This window comes from Strix aluco, chromosome 2, assembly GCF_031877795.1.
Source record: "Strix aluco isolate bStrAlu1 chromosome 2, bStrAlu1.hap1, whole genome shotgun sequence".
Classification (NCBI taxonomy): domain Eukaryota; kingdom Metazoa; phylum Chordata; class Aves; order Strigiformes; family Strigidae; genus Strix; species Strix aluco.
In genome coordinates this window covers 54,039,016-54,057,298 of record NC_133932.1, presented here as the reverse complement: position 1 = coordinate 54,057,298, position 18,283 = coordinate 54,039,016, and the positions used below count along the sequence as shown (strand labels likewise).

The window sequence follows — 18,283 nt, the reverse complement described above, 5'->3', positions numbered from 1 at the left end:
GCGTAAAGCACAGGCTAACCAATGCTGCTTGGCATCCAAGCTGAGGATCTGTCCCTACTCTTCTTTTATATTTAAAAGGTTAGACACAGTGATTTGTATCGTATTGGTGTGTTGCCTTTTTCAGAACCAATTATTTAATTAAGAGATATCAATGGATTTGGCTGTTGTCTTGGAATATTGGTCTGCTGCTGCATAAACTGCCAAAGGAATTTATGAAAAACTTATGTCAAAGCAGAGCCAAAGACCTTCCCTGTCAAAGCAGAGCCAAAGACCTTTGCTATCAAAGCAGGAGACACTATTGTTTTGATCATGTTCTAATTCAATTGTATTGTTTTTATCACATTCAGTGTTGTGTTTAGTTTTAAATTTTCTATGTAGTTGAAGCCAATGCCCTTGAGTGACTCATTAAGTATCTTATATTTTGGCTGTCTTAGAAAACATGCAATTTATATATAGAATATATAAAAACTTGTACACTGAATTTACTATAAGTATACACATTTATAAACTGCAAATCTATTACATATGGTGTTATAGTAACTAGGAATATGTATACATAAAAATATGCAGTTTTATTAGAGAAATTAATTTTCTCTTTTTTCCCCTCTGGAAATATGAATATAAATCTCTGATTAAGTCATCAGAAAATGAATGTTTGGTGGTTCAGCTTCCAAATATACATTTCAGAGTCTTTTACACAAATGAGTGATTTAAACAGTCTTCAGAGAAGAGCACCCCAAACAATGCAGACAGAGTGGTAGAGGGTCTGACACAGCTCTAAGATTAAGGGTGCACAATGTCTGACATAAATAGTGACCTGCCAATGTCATAGACACCAAGTCCATGGTCAAAATTCAGAATTTACAGAAATATAAAGGCTCTGATTCTAGAAACTATGCAAGATCTGAGCAGTACAGTTTATGAGAGAGAAGTGCCAATCATTAAGTATTCAGTTATAAGGAATAAATAGAGCAGCCTAGTGCCTCTCTGAACTGTTCCAGCTACCAGCAATCCTCGGGTATTGCAAGGGCATGAAGACACATTGATTACTCCTTATGCCTCAGCTACATGTCAGCGGCTAGGAAGGGTGGAAGTGTAAAGGTTTCATGAGCCAATAAAAGAAGGAAGATTTTAAAACAGGACTTAGATGGAATATAAGTCCACAGACAAACAAACAAAAAGCCCTGGAAATCCCTGATCCACCTGCTATGTAATGCTAGCAGTGCATTACTGTTTTATTTTAAACTTTCTCACATCCTCTTCAGTTCTGCTCTTGAGTGTGCCCAGAACTACCCCAGGCTGCCTTGCTTAGCACCCACCTCCCTCCTAAGGCAAATCCAGGCTCTCCGATGAGGCACTGCTCCACCCCCATCTCCCCCTAGGGACCAGGTATCTCAGAGCCTGCCTTATATTCCAAAGAAAAGGGATTCCTCTCAGGGTGGATCTGTGATCACTTAGAAAACCCCACAAACACAAAACAGTGTCTATGGGTGGCCTGCCTTCCTCTACAATATACAGAAGATTTTTGGTCCAGTTTCCCCTCAGCTTAAAGGGCTCAGTATCTCATCCAAATGACTATAAATGATTCTAAGTGGCCCATTTTGCAGTAAAAATTTGAACTTCACTAAACCAGGGAGGAAATACAAGAAAAACATGTCTTTTCAACCTTGTGATGTAGCTGCCTGTCTGAGAGGGGAGAGCCTTTACTCTTGACCATTTTGATATGATGCACAGAAGTGACTGTTGTAGCCATTACCCCTTAGGGGCAGCTGATATAACTGTTACAGAAAACGTTGTAAGAACAGGGATTGAGAGCTGCAGTTCTCTCACTCTTCCTAATAATTGCCCTGATCACTAAGATACAAATGTGTGTGAATGCACTTTCTCTCTCTTTCTTCAAATGTTGTATCCTACGTGCTTTGCTGCACAACTTGCTGGGTTCAGTGGGCTATACACACGTATTAAATATTTTTAAAAGTGACCATAGCTGCACTTTAGGATGAATCCCATCTCCTCTGAGTAGGAGAGAGTGAGAGATATTCCACCCCATTTTCCAAGAAACCCACAGCCCTGTAGCCTAGGAGGTGCAAGTTTGCATCCTTTCAATCTGAGCCAGGCATAGAAGCTGCTAGAAAGGACTCTTTCTGCATGAAATCTCTCAATGTTTTGTTATTAGCTGTAAAACTGGCTGTGTTTTAGAAGGAAAGACTAAAATTCTTCACTGATTTTTCAAAGTAAGGTTGTATGTGTTGACCTGGTGGAGAATGGTCTGAGCAGTTGATCCTGAATGAGGTACCTCAACCTTGCTGAGAAGCAGGGTTTCAGGAGGGCTCCCAAAGAGCCTGTTCCAAGTTATTTGCTCTGTGCAAGTGATACCCCACTGTGCTGAAACATTGTGCTCTACCATGGACTATATGAGGTGCTTAGGGTTCCTCCACAAGGGCCTGGGTGTTACACACCAAAGCGTCAGACACTGCAACTCCTTCTACTTGTCATGGGGCTGAGATTTTTTTGGTTATAGAAAACAGTGAGCTGTCCAGGGAAGCACAGTAGCAGTATGATGGTCTTCTCTGAAAGCTAATAACACCTACCTGTGTGTTTCTGTGTCTCTAAAGCCTAGGACTACATGGAAGCAACTGGGCTTATCTGCAACTAGCTGAATTGTGGGCACTTTCCCTTAAAGAATAGTAACTGCTATTCAATCAATTCACACTGCATGAACAAACTCATTCTTCCTCCATCCTGGGAACACAACTACAGGTTATCTCCCTTGCTTTTGTACTTGGGGAAATATAGCTGAGAAGAGTCTAAAGGCTTTCTTTAAACCAGCATAGTTAGGGAAAACCTAGGATTAAAATTTACCAGATCAATACTCATTATGTTAGGCTGCCTCTAATGACTACATTCCCAATGTGTGCTGTCTTTATGTTTTCATCTTAGGCTATAAAACTGTCTTATCAGGATTGTTGTTTCTTCTTGTGCTGTTTACTGTGTCTAATAAAGAATTAGTCCTAAATAATAAATAAAATAACAGTAACAATATGGCTGGAATGCTGCTATAAACTCACACTTCAATTTAAAGCAGTTGTTGAAGAGATGTACGCAAATTACATGCATGGGGCCAAACAAGGAGCATACGTAAAAACTCCTTTTTTGTCAGATGTGAATATAGCCTGTTGCTTGTACATAAACACATGCAAATACTCTCCCCCATGCCAAACTAAAATGAAGATGTGGCCACTCCACATAAGTTTCAGACTGCAGCAATTTTCCTTTCCAGACAGTGATACTGCATCAGATGGAGCAGTCTGAGGTGTTAAAAGCCTTTGGTCGGTCCTGGTTACAGGAGCCATCCTAAAAATAAGCATCTGGGAGAATTTTGCAGTTCTTTGGCTCCATACCCCTGAGAATTTTGGTTTTGTCACACTTCTGAGGTGTGTTTTGTGTGAGGTAAAGCACACACAGTCTGTATAAAACAGATTTTAAGTCTTTTTTTTTTTTTTTTTTTTTAAAAAAAAAAGCAAAACCCAAGAAACCTTCAACTTATCAAACTTATAAGTAATTAGGGACAGATTCAATTCAGGCCAATAAACTCCTCAGTGTGGATATAGTCTCATTTGGATGACTTTGTAGAAGACTCGTACTCAACATGAATATTGGTGGTAGAAACCAGAAAAAGACCAGGTGCCCTGACCCTGCAACACGCTTTATGTCAGCAGAGCTCTGAGCCTATGGGAAAGCCATGTGATGCTCCTCACAGCAATATAGTGAGCATCCTGCATCAAAGAGCTGGTTTGGTATTGATAAAAAAAGTAAGCCAGTCAGTTTGTAAGATGATTACTTTCTAGGCTGGTGAAGAGTTCTTATTCCCTCTCCCAAACTTTCAGCCATTTTATATATAGGAAGAACTGATAACTGAAAAAAAATTGCTGGTGGAAGACACCCAAGAAGTGCCTTAACGTTGTCTTGCAGTTAAAAGACAGATCCTTTTTGGTACTCAGGATGTGGGAGACCACATAGGAGGTTCCTAAGCGGAGAGGGGATATGTGAAAGGGAGGGATAGGGGGCTGAGCTAAACATGTAACAGATCAGCTGATGGGAGCATTGAAGCTGAGAGACAGGAGAGAGGAATTAATTTCATAGTAGTATTCTGCACAGATTGTATGGAAATGAGTTGAACTATAAGGAGGTAAAAAAAGGGGAAGGTTTGAAAGTAAAAGGAGAATTTTATTTTATTTGTGCTAGCTGTGGTAAGCATATGGATCTGTATGTCTCTGACCAGTTGCAGGCTGCCACCTATATCAGCTCCTGACCATTTCTGCTGTCATTTGTCCCTATGCCTGAGCCATCCCATTTGTCTAAATCCCATTGTTCATCTGTGTCCAATGTATCATTTGGTGTATAATTCCCTAGCAGCCATAAATCAACGTCTGCTCAGTAATACTAGCCACCCAAAGTGTTCTTTTTCTTCAAGTCCTGCATATGCATTATGACAATAAAGCAAGGAACATTATGGAGACATTAAAGGAAAAGCTGGAAGAATTGTGAAATAAAATGTGTGTCCAAGGCTCAGAGGGACAAAAAAAGGAGTTAAAATTGATTCTGAGAGCTCTCTGTGGCCACAGAGAGAGGTATTGACCAAGCCCTGTATTTGAGACTGTACCTACTAAGCTTCCATTAAATTCTGTAACACAAGATCAGAATCACAGAGAAGGAACAAAGTAAAAAATATTTAGAGAGAAAGGAACAAAGTACTAATTGTATTTTTTTAAAATAAATGTTTTGAGGTGAGTATGCCAAGCAGAAAGAAGCAGTTCATTCTGACTGAAAATAGAAACCTAGACTGGCTGACAACATTTCAATATTTTTATTAATAACTTTTTTTTCATTAAGTAGATCTTCCCTCCTGCCTTCTCTTCTCAGTGAACATTTTTTACCTTGTGGTTCCATGTGGTCTCTTAGATGAGCTGGCTACACTGACTTTGTAAAACATTATTAAGATTACCCAGGAGGAGTTTGACTGTCCCTATGCTGGAGTGCAGATTTGTTGACTAGAGATGGAATACCATCTTTTATTTAACCGCATTCAGGAGTGTCCCAGACCTATGCACACATTATGCAGCTCACATGCTGATCAGCAGCACCGAGCTCTCTCTTCATTAATGCGAAGCAACCGAGCAGTTTTTCAGAATCAGGTGCGAGGAGCATCTCTGCTACCTGCTCCCAGTGAGGCTGAGAGCCTCTGCCTTTCCATTTGCTCACTTCAGTGAGCACTGTTTTGTGATAAGAAAAGAATTATGTCCCTGGAACTTTTCATGTCATAAGAAAAGCAATCAATTCAATTTCCCCAAATACTACCCATTTCTCCATTGCATCAGAGGAAGGAAGACTACAGAAAGAGATGCCTTGCAGTGAGGTGCTTGTCATGACTTGAAATGGAAAGATTTGAAAGAAGAATGGAGAGCTCAGGGAAAAAAAATAGTTTGATGGACATACGAAGAACTAAAGCATTTATTTGTATATTTTCAAAGTTGACATAAGTACGAAGTAACTTTGCACTGTAGGCTTGGAGTTCCAATGGGAAGTTTCCAGATGTAAGATTTCTGATTCACTGTTGTTTAGATTTATTTCCACAGACTCATTTGCACATGGAAGGCTTTAGCTCTGGGACTGTCTGCACTCAGTCACAAGTGTGACTGAGCCTTGTGTAGAAATATCTGAGTTAGCTTTCAAGTAATTTGCTCAGAGGTGTGCTGTGCCACACTGAGATGATACAAAGCTCAGCACAAGCTATAATGCCTGAGGTTAATGGCCTCCAGTGAATTCCAGCCTGCCATGACTACATTGGTAACAGCCCTCAAACTACCTATGTGAAAGCCCGCTCTGGTGCATTTATACAATCCATTGTGACTGCTATGGCTATATATTCTTTGTAGACTAGCTCAGCTTAGCTGGGTAAATCAAGAGCATGTCAACTGTTTAAAGGGCTTTTCATTTCTGAGCTCCTGTTTTGTGAAGTGAAATAAAATAGTGTCTGAAAATTGTTCTTGTGCAGTGTCTATTAGATAACCTATGTGGAAATATCCCACTACACCCCAGAGCTGACAGTAATATGTTTCTCTTATCCACCTCAGAAGAAAGAGGCAGGGGAGAATGAACACATCATATGGACTATCCTGTAATGCCAAACGCAGAACTGAAGAGGTTTTGTAGTGTGAGACTTACCTTCCTCTTCCAAAGCTGGGTCTGTGGACAAAAGCATTCACTGAATGTGAAGCATGACAATTCAACAATTTTCACAAGCACTTTAAGGCACAAAAAAGTGCATCTTAGCAGGGATTCTCCTTCCATGAAACGTTGATAGGATTTTACCAGCATGACTCCCATTACATTCAGAAATAGTCCCGCAGCAGAAAACTCACATGCCACTTCAGAAATTGATTACTCACTGTTTGACCTCAGACTATGTCAATGTATGTATATATATATATATGGCTTTAGCTTTACTTACTCGAGACATTTTCTTTCTGTGACTCATTATGTAATCACCTGGATCTGACAATCACTGGAGTATTTGTCTTGTGAGGCCTCAGTGATATTTTGCTGAAGAAGAGCTTTCCATTTTGGAATGTCACATGCCCTTTTTATATCCAGGTCATATCATAAGGCGTATTTTTGCTCAGATGTTTTCTCAAGTTATCCATGTGAAGGGAAGTAGCTTAAATCTTGATGTAAGAGATCATCTCTTGATGCCATTTTGTTTATTTATATTTGTGTGTGTGACTGCAGTGCACTTCTGGAAATAGGCAGTTGGAACTAGGGAAAAATCGTACTTTCCTCTATCTGTAATGCTTTCCTGCTGATTCCAGTCAGTGTCGCCTCTATCTCTTGCCTACTTTGGGTAGGGCATGCTGTGTCTCCCCCGGTTTGTAAATACCATTGCCATAAGTGGTGTTGGTCACATATATTCCTCAGACACTTGGTAGTATTTGGGCTCAGTGATATCCATGGGAATGAGAGTCCTAAAAAGGATTTAGACACCTAAATATCTCTTCAGGTCTTGGTCTGGCTCTGTAAGTGCCTTCATAGCTCTTAGCCTTATTCTGTTGATCATAAATGTATATTGATATCACAGAATATGATTCTGAGTCTCAGATGCAACAGTAAGCACCCAAAACTGTTGCTACATTCCCACCAGGAGATACAGCATTCTCAGCAAGCTAAGTTATTATATATGACAGATGAACTTTCAGAGGATGTTGGTTTTAGCTTGATGAAGCAGAAAAATAATTTTGTCTTTATTTGATTTTTCCAGCACATTGCATCAGTGCAAAGTACCATACAATTACTGTATTTCAGAGGTCCCTGAGATCTCTGCCCTTGCAGGGTTTTTTTCACTTTTGGAGGGTTTTGTTGTTTGTTTGTTTAGTATGTAGAATTGTCATCAATGAATAATAAAAGTGACATAAGCGTAATAATTTCTGTGGTACATTAGACTGTGGTGAATACTTCTAAAGAAGAAGGAATTTTTGGTTTACTGGGCATGATTATACTTAGGGAGTCAGGGTGATGCACTCCATAGAAATCCCATAGAAAGACAACCTCATAAATGAAAGGCATCACTCACCAACAAGAAATGTCCCCTTGATTTGTAAAGCCTTTGGGGAACTATGTTATCCTGGTGTCATTAATTTTGCCTCCTGTGAGTGATACATTTCCCTTGCTGTTAACGCTCTAATGAGATGATGGTGTTTAAATGGAGGAAAACATTGATTTTGCCCAAAGGCAGAATGATATGGAAAGAGAGAAGGCTTACATAGATACTTGCAATAAAGACTACCTGTGGTCTACCTCCTGTTTTTTTACTAGAACCTTAAGTAAACTTGTTAAATCATGTGAATTTTCTCATCAGGGTTGGACTATGCATTATACAGATCCTTGAAAACAAGTGCACAAGCTGCACTGCTTCTGGAGTAGCTGCAGGATCCCTGTGTCTCAGAGGAACCTTTCTAGTGTATCAAAGCTACCTTTCTCTCCCTGGCCCAATATCCATGGTCCCTGGCCAAAGGACTGGCTGAGCTTCCTTTGATAGCACTTCTGCAGTCCTTACCTTGCCTGCTGCACTGTGAGCAGGGAGGAAGCTAGGATGATAAACAACTTGCTTCTGTCTAATGACCATGGCCAGCTGAGGTGTTCCAGCAGCCTTGCTGTCTGGCTTACAGGCATGTTCCTGCAGGACCATGAAGAGATGCACTGGCAAGCTCTTGGTAATTCAGGCACCTGTAGTATTGCAGCTGCAAAAGCAAAGCCCTCTACAGGGGTTAGCTGTGTTTCAGGTCTCATAAGGACTGTACTGGATATTGGAAGTTGTTCAGTTTGGTTGAGGAGAAACGGTTACTAAAACTCCAGCTGCGTCCAGAACTGGCAATTAATAAACCATCTCCAAGAAGTTCTGCTACCCTCCCCTGCTGTCATGGGATCTGTGTTACCAGTGCTCAGGTCAGCATGGAGTCTTTGTCCTGCCCTCACCCACATTTTGATCACTTCCCTCATTTGAGCTCAGACAGGAAATCACTGCACCACAGATGAAGGAATGCTCAGCCCCTGGTGGGGTCACTGCCTCGCTTTGCCCTTTGGTCCTGTTCCTAGATCCCTGCTCTATCCCCACACTCAGGTGGGATTGCTTTTATTTTTTTCAAATAGTTCTGATGCTTATCCTGCTGTCTGTGGCAAAGGCAGAAGGGCAGTTCAGGTCACCTTTCTCCCCTGTATACAGAACAAAATAAACCATCCCAAGATGGTGGGAAAAAACTCTTTTCATTGGCACATGGACCAAAGTCAGAAGGTAGATCAAAAAATATAGAGAAAGACACAAGATTCTTCACAGATCTGTAAATATCTTGCCAATATTTTCACTGCCATTCCATGAAGTGATTCTGCCTCATTATCTCTCATTTTTGCTTCAACATCTCTGCTTTGCCCACAGTTCTGTGTGTGTGTACTGTATTTTAATTTGCCTTACAAAACCCCTTAATAAATACACATATCAAACAAAATTGGCTAGTGCACAGGTATCATTTTAAATCTCTTGTATGATTATATTCCCACTAAGGACATTTTAGCTATAAGGCTGAAATTAATGTGAAGAGAAAAAGGCTGCGAGGTGCAGCCTGGAAACTCTACACCAAAAAGGCAGAACTGGGGTGAATGTGAGAATACAGATATGATGAGTTGCAATTAGGATGATCTCCAAGGCAAGAGTACAAGTAAATCTTCTCAAGAACCTACCCAATGAAGGAAGCTTTGGGGCTATGTTATCAATACTGGAGAATATTCAGCAAAAGCTGCAGTTAGTAGCTGGATGGGGCTCAGCGTACATCTTTCAGCACTCATCACTCAGCATGGGGACTCTCCCACGCGTTGGGATGGATTCACCCCCTCTGGCAGCTGACAAGGAAAAGATTAACTCTCTAGCTAGATGGTAGCCAGATCACAGCCACTTTCGGTACAGGATCTATGAGGCAATATGCCACAGCAAATTCAGGGCAATATTTGGTATATTCAGGTTTATTGTGGGTAATGTGAGCAGATGAGTGCTGAGGACTTTCTGTAAGTGATAAGTGCTCTAAAGTCGCAGGAGGTGTATGACACATTATAATGTCAGGGGTTTTCAAGAAGGTAGTGTATGGGAGAGTCCTGTCAACTGGCAGCAGCAGCAGCAGACCCTCTGGGGAAGCAGGGGGATGGGAGCTGCAGGGAACAGAAGTGATGTCTTAGTTTAGCTGTTTCTCAGAATAACATCTACTTTCTGGTGGATTTGAGCATTAGCTACCTGTTTTGGGTTTGGTTTTGGGTTTTTTTCTGAGGCCTTTCAAGAAGCAGACATTTTCCTTATGACTCGAAAACCACTTTCATTATCTAGAATGTGCCTGAAAGGCGTCTGGACTGTTACGTTGTTGCATTAGAGGTGACAAAAGGAAAACTAAGGGGAAAAAAGGATCTCATAATAAAGTATACTTTGCTTAATTTTTTAGAGGTAATGTCAACTCTTTTTAGATTTTAGTCAGTAAAGTAAAATTAAATGTTTCCATTGCCTTTGAAAAGTTTTAGATTATGCTCTCAAACCTTGACTATACTTCATAGAAGTTTACTGCTTTCATTTTAAATGAACTATAAGATTAGAAAAATCTTATAGGATGGAGTGTGTGAAATGTTTCGTTGGAAAAAATTATGCTGTGTGCCCTCTTTAAAATGCATTTCTTCCTTAAGATGTACAAAACTTATACACCCTTTTCCCACTGGAATAATATCAACAAAGAAAAAAAAAGATCAATAAAAAAAGAATAAAAGCATTCAGTGCTCAGTTAGTTATCTTTTTCTTATCTACTTCATTTGGCTCATGTTTCCTATGCACATTTAGAAACCCCATCACCAGCAGATTGACTTTAAGAGAAAGTTGGACTTTTAGCTTAGAATCTGTAAGTTGTATGATCAAATGTTATTTTTTATGATCCTCTGATAAGTGTCTTTTGTCCTCATTCAGTTGCAAATCTTGCATTAAACTTTTGATGATTATAAACAAATATAAACGATCAGAAAAAAATTGAATTGGTGATATCTCACCAATAAAGCTCTTTCCAGAAAACTCTGAGAATGAAGAGTACCATAGAATCATAATCATAGAATAATTTGGGTAAGAAGGGAACTTTAAAGGTCATCTAGTCCAACTGCCCTGCAATGAGCAGGGTCATCTTCAACTAGAGCAGGTTGCTCAGAGCCCTGTCCAACCTGATCTTGAATGTTTCCAGGGATGGGACATCTACCACCTCTCTGGGCAACCTGTTCCAGTGTTTCTCCACTCTCACTGTAAAAAATTCCTTACTTATATCTAGTCTAAATCTACCCTCATTCAGTTTAAAACCATTATTCTTTGTCCTATGGCTAGAGGCCCTGCTATAAAGTTTGTCCCTGTTATGACTTTTGAAATATCATGGAGAGTGTCTTGGCAACGACATCAGCCAATTCCCTCAGGACTCTGGGATGCATCCTATCAGGTTCCATAGACTTATGCAGATTCAGATTCCTCAGGTAGTCACAAACCAGATATTCTCTATTTTTTTTTACTGAGTTTACTGAGTTCTTATCCTATTCCAAATCTACCAGCAGAAGACAAGTAAAAGACATTATACAACTGAGGAGATACATGGAAGGAGATATTGGTTTTGTTGCAAGATGCGGTTCTCTAGCATGTACCTACTTAGTGTACATCTGAACTGCAGTCTGTTGTGTGGTAGCATATTTCCTAACATAGTTAAACATGTTTTCCTAACATAGGTAAGTGTGTTTACTAGGTTCTGCTGGCACTCAGGAATTGAAAGCTGTGGTACTCACATATGGCAGCTTTTGCAAGGCAACACCATGAGATTAAAAAGTCATTGACAAAGAACATGGGAAAATGCCAAGTCACTCAATGCCTCCTTCACCTCAGTCTTCAAGAATCCCATGTCCCTAAGGCCTGTGGAAAAGTCCAGATCAAGGAAAACTCAGTGGAAAACAATCAGACTACAGAGCATTTAAGCAAACCGGACACAGACAAGTCCATGGGACCATATAGGAAACATGCAAAGTGCTGAGGGAGCTGTCTGAAGGCATTGTGAGGCCACTCTTAACTATCTTTGAAAGGTCACAGGGACTGGAAGAGTTTCCTCATAACAGAAAAAAAAAGTTACTCCTATGCTCAAGAAGGACTAGGAGGAGGATCCAGGAACTAAAGGCTGGATAGTCTTACCTCGAAGCCTGGAGCAAATTCTCTCTGAAGCCATTTCCAGATATGAAGGACAGGAATATGACTAGGAGTAGTCAGCATAGATTTCTGAAGGGGAAATAATTCCTGACCACACTAATAGCCTTCTACAATTACTTGACTGGTTTAATGGATGAGGAGAGAGCAGTGAATGTTGTTTATCTCAACTGTAGCAAGGCTTTTGGCACTGTCTCTCACAACATCCTCATAGACAAACTGTTGGAACAGACTAGTTAAATGGACAGTGACATACATGGAAAACTGGCTGAATTGCCGTGCTCAGAGGTTTGTGATCAGCAGCGTGAAGTGACTGGCCAGGTGGAGGCCAGTCACTATTGGTGTACTGCAGGGGTCAATACTGGACCAATACTGTGTAACATCTTCATTAATTATCTGGATGAGGGGACAGAGTGTACCCTTGTGCTGGTTTTGGCTGGGACAGAGTTAATTTTCTCAATAACTTTGCAGGAGATACAAGACTGAGAGGAATAGTTGATGCCCTAGAGGGTTGTGCTGCCATTCAGACGGTCCTGGATAGGCTGCAGAAATGGGCCAAAAGGAGCCTCACAGTGTTCAGCAAAGGGAAATGCAGTCCTGCACCTAGGAAGGAACAATCTGGGATATGACCAGCTGGAATGCAGCTTTGCAGAAAAGGCCATGGGGATCCTGGTGGACACCAAGTTGAACATGAGCTTGCAATGTACCCTTGCAGCAAAGGCCAATAGCCTCCTGGGCTGCATTGGGCAGAGCATTGCCAGCAGGTTGAGGAAGGTGATCCTTCACTCTGCTCAGCACTGGTGGGACACATCTGGAGTTCTGGGTCCAGCTCTGGGCTCCCCAGTACAAAAGAGACATGGACTTGCTGGTATGGGCCCAGCAAAGGGTCACAAAGGTGATTAAAAGACTGGAGGATCTATCATACAAGAAGAGGCTGAGATTGCTGAGGCTATTCAGCCTGGAGAAGAGAAAGTTCAGGGGGATCTTATCCATGTGCATAAAAAACTGATGGGGGGTAAGTAAAGAAGATGGATCCAGATTCTTCTCAGTGGTGCCCAGTTACAGGACAAGATGCAGTGGGCACATACAAACTCAGAACATTCCACTTAAACATAAGAGAAACCTTTTACTGTGAGGGTAACTGAGCACTGGCACAGGTTACCCAGAGAAGCTCTAGAGTCTCCATCCCTGGAGATATTCAAAACCTGACAGGGCATGGTCCTGAGCAACTTGCTTTAGCTGATCCTACTCTGGGACTAGATGGCCTAGGGGGACTGGGTGATCTCCAGAAGTTTCTTCCTTCAGTGATTCAGTGATTCTGTTGCTTAGATGTAGAAAAATATGTTGGTCAAGCTGCCTAGCTAGTAGAAATACATCAGGTAAACAGGAAAAAAAGATACTACGGAGAGAGAATAGCAGACTATTTGACTTGTTTTAGCTTGGTGTTGAAAGTGAAAACATATTTACAATGCAAAAAGGAAGTGTTTTTTTAAAATAAAATGTTGCAAAACCTGAGTTGAACAACACACTGCATCAGAACTTAGCCTCAACAGGTATTACTGTTGTGGTTTTTCTTCCCAAAACCAACATGCTTGTTTCCTTGAATGTGGGTGGTCTAGCACTCAGGAAGATGATAGTATACTGGATTTACTGGGCACATTACTTTATCTTTCCATGTTTCAAAAAAGAAAATAATGATGTTTCAATCTTTTGTAAAGTAATTTCAGATCTAAATTTGAAACCAACTATAGTTATTTATATTCTGTGCACTGACATTTTTTTTTTTAATATAAGGAAAATTGTGTCAGTAAAATAATAATGAGAAAAGAAGGAAGAAAGTACTTGATACTCAATGCTTGTATCAACTTTTGTGTTACTGAAACGCAGGCATTTAGCATTAATCTTTTTTGATTCAGTTGAGAACCCCTGTTTATTTCATCATGCCTGAAAAAACTAGGAGGCTAATAGACAACTAATTGAATATTAAGTCCCCATTCATTCTGCTACACGTCAGTGACTGCTGAATGACAGGAAAGGAGGTGGGAGGGAAGAGATTACAAATAGCTATTTAACGAAAGCTGTGTCAAGCTAGAACAGATACTGCTAAATATTTGTTTATGGCAAGGCAGACATCTCCAGATCAGGTACATGAAGAGCTACTTCTCTGTTTTCAGTGGACTGGAGTCAGTGTGAAAAGTGGCCTTTGCTGGATTTTCAGCAGCAAGCTTTTGCACAGAGTAGAATAGGTGTGGAAACAAAATTTTTAAATTTTAAGCTAAGAAGGAAGGGAGAGAGGAGTGGTTGCAATGTTGAAACATATTCTGCACTAGTACTGTGGGTAAAGAAAAATCTGTTACACTTATGCCCTCACTCAACTCATAAATCCTTAAATGCAAGGATGTAGCTCAGTGTATTTATGTAACAACTTCCAATGAAATTAGGTGAATTAAATTAGTGTTGATGTTTTTCTTTTGATGGATATTTACACGATCTGTTTGGGAAAACTCACTTTCTACTTGTTTTCAGCCACATCTGTACCAGATTGTACGGAGGCTGAGGGATCTGTACTTTTGTTTCAATGTATATTGCAACATTTTTATTGCATTCCACAGGTCCTCCAGTAAACGTTACTTGCAATATTTTTATCAACAGTTTTGGATCAGTCACAGAAACCACAATGGTAAGTGCTATGATGCCACTGGCAAGCGAACAACAATACTTAATATATGTCATGAACAAAACCTGTCAATTTTTCTATTTATTGTTCAACTTGCAGGTCCTCCTGTAAATGTTACCTGCAACATATTTATCAACAGCTTTGGTTCAATAGCAGAAACTACAATGGTGAGTGGGACTGGTCATTGAAGCCATCTTGTGAAGGAGTGGGATGTGATGTAGAATAGAGATGCTCCGGATGTGGGGACACTTACTAAGTTATTAAGATACTAAAAGCCTACCAGCTGAATTAAAATAAAAAAATATAAAATAACTATATGAAGATATATATAAATTATTAAACTCAACTACCCAAGTCTAAATGTACATATGCAGTGACACCACCATAGTCTGTAGTGACTATGATGACAGCAAATATAGGTGTGTGCAAACCAGCTTTCTCAGGTTTTATTAGCAACGAAGAGGCAGAGGAGCGGCTGGAGCTCAGCTGTGGGGCGCCCTGCCAAGTACTCCATATTTTGAGTGGGTCTTACACCACACACTGAATTATCTGCTGCTACAGACTGTGCTGACAGAGCTACCAGAACAGTCTTGTTTAACTTAGTAAATCTCTGAGAATTGCAACCACATCAGTAACTGAAGTAAATGCATAACTTGAGTCAAATGAGTAAAACATATAGCTATAGGAGACTTGGGTATTTTGAGGGTTAAATTAGTACTAGGAAATGATAGGATCCCAGCTGACTGAAATGTTTATTTTGACTGAATTCAGAGAACGCTATCGGTCAATAAAACAAGGTCAAAATGAAAATGTCAGTTCTAATTTTGATATATATAAAAATAAATAGTTCAATTTTTCATTTCAAGATGAGATTTTTTTTTTAAATTGCCAAATTTTATGTTTAACAAAGTCAAGCTAAAAAAATGGGAATGAAAAGTTTAATCCAACTTTTTCTTTTTTAGTCTAGACATAAATTTTCTTTTTTTTTCAATATTTACTAAGAAAAATGAAAAATATTTTTTTCTCAGTCCATTTAAAAAGATGCTGATTTTTTAAATCTTTTTCAAACCATTAACAAAATGATCAGTTGTTTATTCAAGCATAATACAGACCTGACTACAGACTACATACAGACCTGAATTAGTCCAGAGAGAGATTTTTGATGGCTTTCTTATAATAATGTGATAAACCCATAATAATTACCAGGTGCTCATATACAAGTGTCTTAAACCAATTCTAGAAAGGGTTTAGTGATAAATCCCAGCTTGACTTTGAACACTTCAAGTCATGCTGCCACAAAATACCCTAAAAATGAGTATTCTCACCTTCACTGAAAGTTTGCAAGAGTTATTTTCATTGCCTCAGGACACACTGGAAACAATTGGAACGTAGTTTCAGAACCCCATTTTCCAGGGACTCGTACACAGCATCTGGGTATTTCTGTATCTGCTGAAGCCAGAGGCAATAAAGTGCTTAGCATCCTTTAGGACTGAGTTCTTGGTAAATAAAAATGAACTTACTACCCACAAATAGACTTAAGGTATATTGAAGAGCTATTTTTTTTAATAAAATGGGATAGATACCGCCTTGCAATCCTTGCATTACGAAGGAAGAGCAGATATTTAACCAAACTTAATTATTTTAATACTCAAATACTTTCCTTAATTTTAATTGTAATTCATGCCATCATTTTAGAAAGCGGTGTCTAAGGAATGTAAGAACACAAAATCTTCTGCTTTTAAGTATTTTTATTTTAAAACCCACCCTGTTATTTAATGTTTTCTAGAGATAAAGAGCCAGTTATTGCTAGGGCGGGTTGCTTTCTTAAATAATGTGGGAAAGACTCTTTTATAAATGACAAGCTATAATGTACAGAGCTATAAAATAGATACATTAATGCTTTAGACTATGTATCTGTAATATTTTAAAAACTCCTTAAAATAAAACTGAAATCAAGTTTAAAATGACAGGGAAAATAATATCTTGATGTAACATAATGATCATCAGACTTAATTTTCATTTTTTTAAAAAACTTCATTTGTTTTCCTATGTTTAAAGGATTCTCAGAAGATAGCTATGAATGTAGCCTCTTTTACTGAGCCATGTCTGTTGATCCTAGCATGTAGAGGCATCAGCATAGCATTAAGTAGCAAAAATCCTGCACGTCACTGGCTTTACAAGATGGCATTCAATGAAAATATTTGCACGACATAATGCTGATTGCATTAATTAGACTCCTTCATTGCTTTGATTAAATCCCCTCATTGCATTTTACCTTTTATCAAATATGTTAATGTGCACCTTTCTAATGTTCATTAACACATTCTGCTGAAAACAGCCAAACGTTCAAGTAGATGAAAACAAAGACTGTTGGCTTTCTTAGTTTGCTTTGTTCATAATAGCTGCCTAAAGTGTGGAAGAGATTTCTTTTACATGCTGTTCAATGGTTTGATATTGATTTTATTAATGCTGACACTTCTTTAATGACTAGTGTGACTAAATAGATGTAATCACGTGGTAAAAATGTTGTCATCGCTTGTGATAAATAATGAGTTTTGTTTGAGTTCTAGGATTCATTTTTCCCTATAAAAAGCTCTTGATGGTTTTGACATAAAACTAAACGATTCGTTTAAAACCCTGGATTGTAAATTCAATAGAGACACTCTTTTCTCAGAGGATAGGAATGCTTGGTGAAACCATGTATATGTATACTGAAGGGACATTATCAGAATATAACTTGGGTGATCTAGAGCAGCTCATTGGAAATTGGGAGATAAAAACCTGTTCAGAGAAGCTTTCAGTAAGAGAAATGAACATGGTAAACATGATTACTGTCCCAGACCTACTAAATTCAGTAAGCGTCTCAATAAGTTATCACGAGTACCTTCTGTTTTCTGATTGGGACAGGCACCAGGATGAAATTCATCTCTGTGTGAAAGGCCAGCACAACTCATGTCCAGCATATTCTTCTAAAAGCTAAAACCTTTAATTCAGAAATAAAACAGGATCTTGTGCTGGTTTTCTCCAAATGGATGAATTCCATAGAGTCTTCATGAGTTTTATTCCCAAAGATCTAGGGAAACAAAATGCATATGTACTAGTCTTTCTGCACTATAATGCATCTATGGGACAGTATCAGAATTCTTTTTTTCTCCAAAAGAAATGGTTTTCTTCCATACTAGATTGATATATATTATACCAAAACAAAAATAGTAAAAAAAAGGCCAGAGTCAAGATGGAATTGTCAGAAATTTTCTTCATTGATTCACTTCTCTTTCATTTAAACCATAACTTGCAAAGAAAGATAAGACGATCCAGAGTAACTTCACTGAAAAAAAACAGTTATGCCAGTAAGCTCTGTATCTATTTTTGGAAGCATTCACACATGCAGTATTCAGCAGAAAATTCACTGTACAGCATGACTGCAGTTGAGTATCATAGATGAGTAATCTACATCAGGCTGGGCAGAGTCCCAAAGAACTCAGATGTTCAGTGTTGCTAATGACCAGGATTTTTTAGCTATCAGCTGTAGGAGAAGCTAAGAGCAGTTTGTACATTGACGAGCTAACTGTTAATTACAGAAATGACTAACTGTGAGGACATTATTATTGTCGTTATGCCCTATAATCAACGACTGACACTATGCAGCAGGTTCTCTGTTGGGGTAAATGCATCAAACTCCAGTTGTGTTTTGAGTACTTATGTTAGCAGAAAAATTGCTATTTCTTTATTTTAAAAGCTTATTTTAAAGCTGTGGCTGTCTGTATGATATTATCTTTCCACTAGAAAAAACAGAATTGCAGATA

The 18,283-nt window shown here is 39.1% G+C and overlaps 1 protein-coding gene across 4 annotated transcripts in view; it reads left to right on the top strand.

Annotated features, from left to right (window-relative positions):
* Window positions 1-18,283, top strand: part of GLRA2 (glycine receptor alpha 2) — a 130,246-nt gene that overhangs the window by 8,558 nt on the left and 103,405 nt on the right. For 2 of the 4 annotated variants that reach the window (XM_074814772.1, XM_074814769.1), the window contains exon 3: window positions 14,577-14,644. In XM_074814772.1, coding sequence (XP_074670873.1) covers window positions 14,577-14,644 — 68 coding nt within the window. Of the gene's footprint in view, window positions 1-14,412; window positions 14,481-14,576; window positions 14,645-18,283 lie in introns of all 4 variants that reach the window. The other 2 variants (XM_074814773.1, XM_074814771.1) reach the window with 1 other exon arrangement.